This window comes from Rutidosis leptorrhynchoides, chromosome 7 (genome assembly GCF_046630445.1).
Source record: "Rutidosis leptorrhynchoides isolate AG116_Rl617_1_P2 chromosome 7, CSIRO_AGI_Rlap_v1, whole genome shotgun sequence".
NCBI classification, from domain to species: Eukaryota; Viridiplantae; Streptophyta; class Magnoliopsida; order Asterales; family Asteraceae; genus Rutidosis; species Rutidosis leptorrhynchoides.
In genome coordinates, this window is record NC_092339.1 from 350355519 (window position 1) to 350365960 (window position 10442).

The 10442-nt window shown below is 41.4% G+C and overlaps 1 protein-coding gene across 1 annotated transcript; it reads right to left on the reverse strand.

Moving 5' to 3' along the window:
* Positions 1-4342: 4342 nt before the first annotated feature.
* LOC139860416 (uncharacterized) lies at positions 4343-4786 on the reverse strand. The gene has a single exon (XM_071849176.1). The coding sequence runs from the start codon at positions 4784-4786 to the stop codon at positions 4343-4345; it is 444 nt and encodes a 147-aa protein (XP_071705277.1).
* Between the last annotated feature and the right edge of the window lie 5656 nt (positions 4787-10442).

The window sequence follows — 10442 nt, forward strand, 5'->3', positions numbered from 1 at the left end:
CGTACCTTTCTTACTTGCCGTTTCGCTACTTGGTTTCACTGTGCTGTTCGTACCTTTAGGTGGTACCATTTTATCAAAACAAAATCCACTAGCGTGGATAGATTTCGGGTTTGAGTGCTTGATTTGGGAAAAATAGTGAGTCGAATGTTTTAACTCCAATAATTGTGCAAACCTCGATTTGGAATCTGGATTCCAAGGGCATAAAACAATCGATCAGATTAACCTTATTCGAATGGAATCGAATAAGTTAATATCTAAGAGTGAGAATCAATTCCAACGATGGTCGGAGCACCGATCGAAATTGAGTTAACGACTGGAGTAATGCTATCGTAATCAATTTGGGCAGAGTAACATTAATGCATCCAGTGTTTTTTTTAATAAATGATCTCGTTAGCATATTTATAGATGTTGTGTGGGGAATGATGATGTGGCACATGTCCCTTTCATGGTTGTAACTAACTTTGCCAATCCCGAGGGGTGAGGTGGCACCTATCCTTTCTATGGGAATAATCGAGCAGATCCTAACAAACTTTCCTAGATTCGTGGGCTGACGTGGCATGCAACTTTCTTGCATGCTCATTCCGGGATGAAGTGTCTGTTCCAGGACAGTGCACTTCATTCAGGATGGCATGTTTGACCCGAAAAGGTGTCCTTATGTCGGATTGAAATACCGAACCGCGAAGTGGTGACGGTGCCGGTGGCATGTTGGTCCCGGCTAAGGCATCACGGTGCTTTCAGTCTAGCCGGGAAGATTTTGCTTTCTATTTATTCCAAGTGTTTCTTCACGGTTACAATCATCATGACTGGCTACATGATGCCGGTTACGTGTATTATATAACGTTCCCGACTACCCGTTCGCCCGGCGTGGTAAAATTCCTGAGATGATGATGGATGACTGTTGGGAAGGGATCCTTCTTCCGGGATGGACCGTGTCGGGTAAGATCTTAGCCGGTTGCTGCTTGTTAGTGTCGTTTTGAGACGGATCATTATGCGTATCTTTAAGTCCCCCCAGTTTGATGGTGGTAGACGGAACGGTTATCTTCGTCAAACTTTGTAAAATGAAGCCGTGCTTCCGATTGGATGTGCATTTAATGTTTGTCAGCGTGAAAAGACAGTTTATACAAATACGCCTGGATAGACGTGCATTAAATGCGTATGTCTCCTGAAAAGACGCTTTTTTGCAACTGCCTTTTTTAATGATTATATTCCGTTTTTCGATATCTTGAAACATTTTCCAACAGACAACTGTATGCCACTTTCATCATTGCTTGTGGCTATAAATAGCTGCGATTATCATCTGAGTTTTTCACTTTTCTTTCTTCTAACTATGCTACACTTCGCGTCTTTGACACCGCTTCATTTTATAAATTCGCAGCCTTCAAAAATTGCCTTTCATTGTATGAGTAACCCCTTTGCTTGGTTAATCATTGATGTTGTTGTTGTTGTTGTTGTTGATGCCCAAAAGATGGCGCTACCATTGTTCGCTGAGGCATATTACTCACGATATTGGTAAGTGTTTGTGTGTTTTTCCTTTTCTGTTCTCTTCTTGTGCAGCCTTCTTACTGCTATTTTATTCTGTTTCAGGCTTCGGTGTGGATCTGAAGATTTGTTTCAAATCTTTGAATTTTTTCGAATGTACTCTGCCTTCAATTGCGGATAGACTGGGGACTACTGAACACCGATGGTCATTTGATGTGTCTCTTGTCATCCCATTGGTCGCCGCATTGTTGGAACTTCCAGATTCGTGCTATGCGCATCTCCTGCGAACGAACGTTGGTATTTGTGCTTCCGGTTGATTTTGAACATGAAATTACTTCCTGTGGGGCTAACGGGCGTGTCTCTGTCTTGCAATCATCCTGATAACAGCTAGGCCATGTTGGCGATTGCTCGTTGAGATCTTTTGATTTCTTTCAACATATGTGCCCATTTTCACTTCCTTTGTGGGTGAGCCTAACAGATCATATACAAGGGTTTCCTTTTGTTTATGTTGGAGTTGATGTTATTTCTGTGCTAAAACCATATGTTGTTAGGGTTTTCAGCTTTTATACGTGTAGCTTCTGCACTTAGTAATGAAATACTTTGATATCTTTGTGTTTGTCCTCTATCTTGAAAATAAACTTCTACACGGGATATAGATGACAAATTTGCTTGACAAACTGCTTTTCTTTCTGTCATTGCCTTTGTACTGATGTACCTTGTTTTGATATTTTGTAACTGTAACCGTGGAGTCATCCATGAATCCCCTTGACTTTCATCAGGAGGGACGAGTTTGTCCAATCGCTCTCCAAGTTTAATGTTAACTATGATGTCAACAAAGATATCATCTCTAAAGAGTCTTCCCCAGATATCTTGTGGCCTGTACTACTGTTCTCCAGGTCGGTCTTAACCGGGAGAAGCAGCCTGTATTGCTCGGGATCTGTAAGTGAAGTTGAAGGCTGCCTTTGGGGAGCTTGACCAGTTGAGCTCTGAGCTTCCGTCTTCCCTGAAAAGGTATATGGCCTCACCGTCTGTGATGGGGCCATCTGGTTCTTATTTGAAGTGCTTTGGCGCTACCAGTGCACTTGATATATTCCAGCTTGTACGGAAGCATCATCTCGGATCCGACCTTGCTCTTAATCCAGAAATGGACGATAAGGTCAAGATGAATGCCTTTCAGGAGGTTCGTTCGACGCAGGCAGTGGTGAATAACATCCGATGTAATTAATTTGAGAGTTTGGTGCCGGAGAGGGTATGGCGGTCAATCAATTGTTAGAATATAAGTTCTAGGTTGTTTTGTTGGGCATTTGTATTGTATCCGAGGTATGTATCTTGGATACCAATTTTTGTAATGGTTACTCTATTTTGGCCGTGTAACCATGTGGATATTTATGTGATTATCATACTTTATGTGATCTTGTCTGTGCCTTCTCTCAGCTGGATATTGATTACCCTGCCTGTATGAGTGCCCTGGAGAAGGGGTCCTCTTCAGTTCTCGGCCAAGCATTCTCCACCCTTCCTATGGGTGACGACAAGGTTGTTCTTTCCCGGACAATCGTGGCGCTGAACACTTCCTGCATGATAGCTTTAACCGTGATGAGCAGGTGATGATGGACCTGGAGCGTCAGTTAAAAGCTGTCCAGGATGAGTTGTCCCGGACGTCCATGGCCCGGGAGGCTAGTAACAGCTTGGAGAGCCAACTGAGGGCTGCCAAGGAGGAGCTTGTCTGGGTGACGGCGAAGAAGGATAAGGAGGTTTCTTCTGCTGTTTCTGCCAAGGAGTCGGCCCTAGTGGAGTGTAAGCGGTTACAGGGTGGTTTACCTTCACTATAGAAGAGGGCTATCAACTCTGGCATCGTGAAGGCGCCTTTTGAGAATTATTTGAATAGCTTTGGGGCGGCCAACTTTGCTCATGCTGTAAGGTTGATGCAAAACCATCACACTGGTGGGGCCGTCCCCTTGCACCCGACATCGCCGAGAAGGTGAACATGGGTGCCGTGGAGGAGCTTCAGGCCGCGCAGCAGGAATTGAAAGAGATGCGTTTTTTGTAGCTTTGAGGATCTCTGCTCTGATGGGCGACAACCGTGCAACAGCTATTAGATTTTGAATTTTAGTTTGTTGTTCTGCACATTGTTTGCACATTTTTTGAAGTAACTTGTAACGAAATCATATTTAATTAATGCAATTTTAATTTCAAGTATTTTGTGTCAAATTTTCTTTAGTTGAACTAGTTCATATCTTTATATGTAGGTCTAGACTAGACTTGTATTAGTTTTGGCATGTACACCGTGCAGTCACGCGTGTTTATGCCATCTACTCGTTGGCCGTTTATCAGTATAAACTTGTACCGACGAGGGCTAGACAATCACCTCTTAAGGGGGTACAGAATAACTAACGTGGGACTTACGTGGATGCCGGCATCCTTCTGCCGCTAACCGGTTATTAACACATGAACATCGTTTGTAAATAACATAATGAACAAGTTATTGTAAACGGTAAAATGCTTTTATTCATTCCTGAAAATGAAAAACATACATAGATTATTTATTGAAAAAAGCCATAAACATCAAGATAGCCGTGAGTTGAAGTGATCAGTTTCAATCACGGTATCCATCTAAATTTTAGTGTAGCATCTAGCCACTTTTGTTTCCCTTAGCGGTTTTCCATCTCGTTTGGAGCTTTCACAACTTTCTGGCCTGGAATGTTTAGGTGCCGGATTATGGTGTTCAGTTGTTCCATGGTTATTGATAAATTGTTCTTCCTGTCCCGGCTGATAGCGCCAGCGAGCACTCCTGTTTTTAGTCTTGTAAGAGTTAGTTGGGCTCTTTTTGTTGGAGTATGATGTTGGAGGGAAGTAACTTAGCCGTTTAAGCACTGACACACGTTTTTTCTTCCAAGATGTGTGGTGTCTTCCTTGCTGTGGTGCTTCGTGTGACTTGAGTATTGCCTTTTATCGGGAAAGGCTGTCGGGTGGATTTGACTGTAGCCACACCTTTCCGGGTTGGAAATTTAAGCAAGCCATGAGCGGTGGAGGTTATGGCATTGAATTTTCTGAAGAAGTTTCTTCCCAAGATCACATTTGTGGCGGTCACAGATTTGACCACATAAAAGTTAATGACTTCACTACGGAGGTAGGGCTGTGTGCCTACCGTCACCGTTTCCTTTAGTTTTCCTACGGGTTCTTCAGTAGAGCCCGTAAATCTAGAGATGATGGCGTTGAAGTGTCTCATTTTTCTACTGACACATTTTGGGAATTGGGAAAGGAAATGGACATACAAGACATCAACCTCACTCCCGGTGTCAGTGTACATTTCTTGGACACGAAAGCCGTCTATCAAGCCATCAATCACCACAGGTTCTTCCCGAGCGTATCGTGCTGGTAGCCTCGGGAACGTGATTGCGGTGTTTCTCCAGGGGTCGAGCTAATCTTTTTCAATACTGATCATGTTAATTACAACTTTATCTTTTTCCTTCTCACGCTTCTTGCCGTCTTCCTTTTGCCAACTGAATGTTTTGTTGGGGTCAGCCTTTTTGAACTTCCGACCTGACAACAAGTGATTAAGCTCGCCTTCCTTGATTTTGGCGATGATTTCGCGTATTAGTGCTTTGCATTCATCAGTGTCGTGGCCGTTGTCTTCGTGGAATTCACAGTATTTGTCCGACTTTTGACCATCCCGCTTTTCTAATGGTGTCGGAGGGGTAAACTTTGCCTTTATGGGTTCTGTTAATAGTTTTTCCCTTGGAGTTTTAGAGAGGCTGTTGATTAGGGACCCCTTATCATATGGTCTTCGGCTGCTCTTATCATACCTATGGCTGTCATGGCTTTTGCCGTGACTGTTGTGGCCTTTGTGATGGCTTTCACTGCGCCTGCTGCTTTCATGACGGTGCCTGCTGTCGCCTCTCCTTTCCTCTTCTCTTTTCTTTTCATCCCGGTGATACCCGGCCTGTCTTTCCCTTACAGAGTGTTTGTACTGCCTTGCTACCGTCACTGCATCTGCAAATGTACTCGGGATGTTCCACCGGAGTTCAGAGACGAGCGACGGGTGTACATCTTTGTCCAGACACGTTATGAATCCTGAAATCTGCTGTGTTTCCGGGAGCCCTTGGATTTTTTGACACTCCAGCATATACCTTGTAATGAAGCTTTCAATTTTCTCTCCCCGGTACATTGGTATTTCATGAGCATACAGGCGTGTATACGTGTGTCTGCGAAGGTTCTGATATTGCATGAGAAAATTTTCTCGCAAGTCTGCGAAGCATGTGATTCCATTTGGTGGTAATTTGGCGAACCATTCCCTGGCAGCCGACTGTAGGACAGTCGGAAAAAGATGGCACGCTACCTCATCGCTCCAATGTTGGGTTTTTATGGCGGCCTCAAAGATTTACAGGAAATCGTCCGGGTCAGTAGTGCCATTGTACACTCCCAAATTGACCGGTATGACGATGTTAGCAGGGAGTGTACAGCCGGCGATCCGTTCGCAGAGCTTTTGGCTAGTTGCCGACATCTCAACCGGTCGCTTTGCTTTGTTACCGGTGATTAGGGCGAACAGATTCTCAAGTGCAGTTCCCTGGACGGCGGGTGGTGACAGGGAGTGTTTATATGCCGACGGTGCAGCCTGCACAAGGAGCTCGGTCAGCCATGCATTTGCGGCAGCCTTAGTGACACCCTCGCTCCCCGCACCGATGTTTAGCATTGGGTTGGTCTTCAGAAAGTCTAGAGTTTTCGATTGCTGCCTCCCTGCTAGACTGTTGTCGTTCAGCATGGCTTTTAGCTTTTTGATTACTTGTTTTTCGACGTCGGCTGAGATCATTTTGGCGATCATGTCGCTGTCGTTGTGGGACGATCTGATGCCGCTTGAACCACCGGTTTTGAGACCAAGGGTGCCAAGTTTCAACCTATCTCCACCGGGTGGTGACCCCTCGTGTGTGTCTTCATCGTCGTTGGAGACATTCATCACGTCTCCTGACGCATCACCGGAGTGGATGTGAGCGATTGATTGTTTTTGAGGTTGAGGTGGCTCCACCGTTGGTGAGCTTCCTTTGTTCAAAGGTGGTTGAACGTCATCGCTTGTGCCTTTCTTACTTGCCGTTTCGCTACTTGGTTTCACTGTGCTGTTCGTACCTTTAGGTTGCGCAATTTGATCAAACCAAAATCCACTAGCGTGGATAGATTTCGGGTTTGAGTGCTTGATTTAGGAAAAATAGTGAGTCGAATGTTTTAACTCCAATAATTGTGCAAACCCTGATTTGGAATCTGGATTCCAAGGGCATAAAACAATCGATCAGATTAACCTTATTCGATTGGAATCGAATAAGTTAATATCTAAGAGTGAGAATCAATTCCAACGATGGTCGGAGCATCGATCAGAATTGAGTTAACGACTGGAGTAATGCTATCTTAATCAATTTGGGCAGAGTAACATTAATGCATCCAGTGTTTTATTAATAAATGATTTCGTTAGCGTATTTATAGATGTTGTGAGGGAATGATCACGTGGCACATGTCCCTTTCATGGTTGTAACTAAATTTTCCAATCCTGAGGGGTGACGTGGCACCTGTACTTTTCATGGGAATAATCGAACAGATCCTAACAAAGTTTCCTAGATTCATGGGCCTACGTGGCATGCAACTTGCTTGCATGCTCGTTCCGGGATGAAGTGTCTGTTCCGGGACAGTGCACTTCATCCGAGATGGCATGTTTGACCCGGGAAGGTGTCCTTATGTTGGATTGGAATACCGAACCGGGAAGTGGTGACAGTGCCGGTGGCATGTTGGTCCCGGCTAAGGCATCACAGTGCTTTCAGTCTAGCCGGGAAGATTTTGCTTTCTATTTATTCCAAGTGTTTCTTCACGGTTACAATCATCATGACTCGCTACGTAATGCCCGTTACGTGTATGTCATCCGGGCTGGGTTTTTATATAACGTTCCCTCCTAGCCATTCGCCCGGCGTGGTAAAGTTGCTGAGATGATGCCGGATGACTGTTGGGAAGGGATCCTTCTTCCGGGATGGACCGTGTCGGGTAAGATCCTAGCCGGTTGCTACTTGTTAGTGTCGTTTTAAGAAGGATCGTTATGCATATCATCAAATCTAATGTCACTTCATTAAACACGCTTTTTTAATTCATTAAAATGCATCGCCAGATGGAGTAACATTTGGCAGCGCATAACCTTCGGTTTCAAATTGTGCTGAAATTCTCGAGATCACCCTAAAACGACTCTAACATCAAGACTCCCGGATAGTGTCTTGACATTCGAGGTCGTCAGGATACCAAAAAAGTCATTTTACTCATATTTAATGTTCTCTTTGAACGTTTTCAATTTATATCTTATTATTAGTTTTGTGTATGCATGACCTAGCATGCTATATATCGTTTTAAGGTCTGTTATTTCACTAGCAATGTAATTATGTATAACAGGTATAAATTTGAATCTAATGTCACTTCATTAAACACGTTTCTTTAAACCATTAGTATGCACTGCTAGATGGAGTACCATTTGGCGGCGCATAACCCCCGGTTTCAGATTGTGCTGAAATTCTCAAGATTACTCTAAAACGACCGAACGAACAAGTCTCTCTAAATGTGCTTGGCATTCGAGGTCGTCTAGATTTCAAAAAAAGACATCTTTCCTCGCAAAATCGCACCACGCATCACACACTACCGATGGTACGTTGCGCTTGGTGTTTTGTCTCTTTGACCAAAATGTTCGATCTATCGTATCTTTTGATTTTTTTTTTCAAATCGTGTATTTTTTCGGGATCTATCCGTTGGCAAACTGCTGTAGGCGGTTTGTCCCAAATATTTTTCGAAACGAGTCCTCGAATGCCTTCAATTTTACCTTTTTTCGATTTTGACCGTTTTGAATTTCATTCATATTATTCCTTTTATGTATGCATGACTTAGCATGGTGCACATTTTTTTAAGGCTGATATCGGCTAAAAAGTCACGTTTTCACCTCGGTATTGAGGCCCAAAAAAAATAAAGTTCCAAACTTGATCGCCAAAATACCCGCTTCGTCAGCTAAAATTGAAGAACAAGTGATTACGAAGACGGTGAAAAAAGAATCAAGAGAATCGGAGCTAAAACGAAGATTCTAGAGCGAAAACGGTGAAAGACAAGAAATCAAGTTACGATCTAGTGAATTCAGCAAACCAGGCAGGCCAAACGGCTTGCCAAACGGCCTGCCACATGGGTCAAGCAAACGGGCACAACAAACAAGCAAAGCTGGCAAATGGGCACTGTAAACGGCTTGCCAAACGGCTTGTCAAACGGCCTGCAAGCCGTTTGCAGGAAAATTTCAAGTCTATTTAAAGGGTCTTTGTCATCCATTTTTACACACACTTCAATTCACTTCTTTCTCTCTCTTTCTACAATATTAGTCATACTTTCAAGGTCTTCAACTCTGTGCGGGAAACCTAGTACCCAGAGAAGAACGCCGAAGATTGTATTAGGAGCGGTCTGGAGTGTGAAGTTGTCACTTTTGTATTCAGAACTCGTTTACTCTACTGGTACTTCTATCCTTTGTCCTTATATAATGTTTTCCATTATCATGCTTTGTGATATTGGTGCCATGATTAGCGAGTAGTTATCTTTAGTGTATGTTATGATATAGTCAGTTATAATGCCGAATTAATATTATGGCTTGTGTATGTTGTCGAGATGCTTTCCAATTATGCTTTAAACTCAACCGCTTTTCCAACTAATAGTGAAGCGACCCATCCTAATCTATAAGGACTAATACAATAACATATGATTATATCGCGAGGTACTTGACCTGTATATGATACATTTTACAAACATTGCATTTGTTTTTAAAAGACAAACTTTCATTACATCGAAAGTTGACGGCATGCATACCATTTCATAATATATCCAACTATAATTGACTTAATAATAATCTTGATGAACTCAACGACTCGAATGCAATGTCTTTTGAAATATGTCATGAATGACTCCAAGTAATATCTCTAAAATGAGGAAATGCATAGCGGAAGGTTTCTTTAATACCTGAGAATAAACATGCTTTCAAGTGTCAACCAAAAGGTTGGTGAGTTCATTAGTTTATCGTAAACATTCATTTCCAACATTTTAATAGACCACAAGATTTCCTTTATTCAATAATCATACACTCGCAAGTGTTTAAAAGTCATTCATATGGATTGAACACCTGGTAGCCGATATTAACATAATGCATATAGAATATAACCAAAACAGAAATCCATCTGTATTAATAACTCGAAGTACTAAAGCATACCATTTTCCAGTATGGGGGGTGTTAGTGCCCGTAGATCTACCTTTAGGATTCGAGTCAATTAGGGTGTCTGTTCCTTAATTCTTAGGCTACCAAGCTAAAAGGGTGATATTCAATTTCGATAATCCAACCATAGAATGTAGTTTCAATTACTTATGTCTATTCTGTAAAACATTTATAAAAGCAGCGCATGTATTCTCTGTCCCAAAAATATATATTGTAAAAGCATTTAAAAATGGAGCAAATGAAACTCACAATACGATATTTTGTAGTAAAAATATGCATATGACGGATCTGAACAATGCAGGGTTGGCCTCGGATTCACGAATCTATATCATTTGTATATTTATTAATATACATAATTGTAATTGAACAAATATATATATTACTATTAGTGATATAGTTTTTATATTAATAACCTATATATTTCATTATTTAATTAAATATATTCTTTTTATATGTTTTAATAAATAAGATATTAATATAGTTTAATTATGTGTATTAAGTATATTTTTATATAAATATCAATTGTTTGTTAAATTATTGATAATACTAAGATAATGGTAATATTACTTTTAGATTTAATAATAATAATAATAATAATAATAATAATAATAATAATAATAATAATAATAATAATAATAATAATAATACAAGAAATGATAATTTTTATGTAAAATGATAATTTTAATAATACTTATGATGTTAATAATAA

What these genes read in the sequence shown, in the direction of transcription:
- LOC139860416 (XM_071849176.1), bottom strand. Translation starts at nt 4,786, where the DNA reads ATGTACACTGACACCGGGAGTGAGGTTGATGTCTTGTATGTCCATTTC.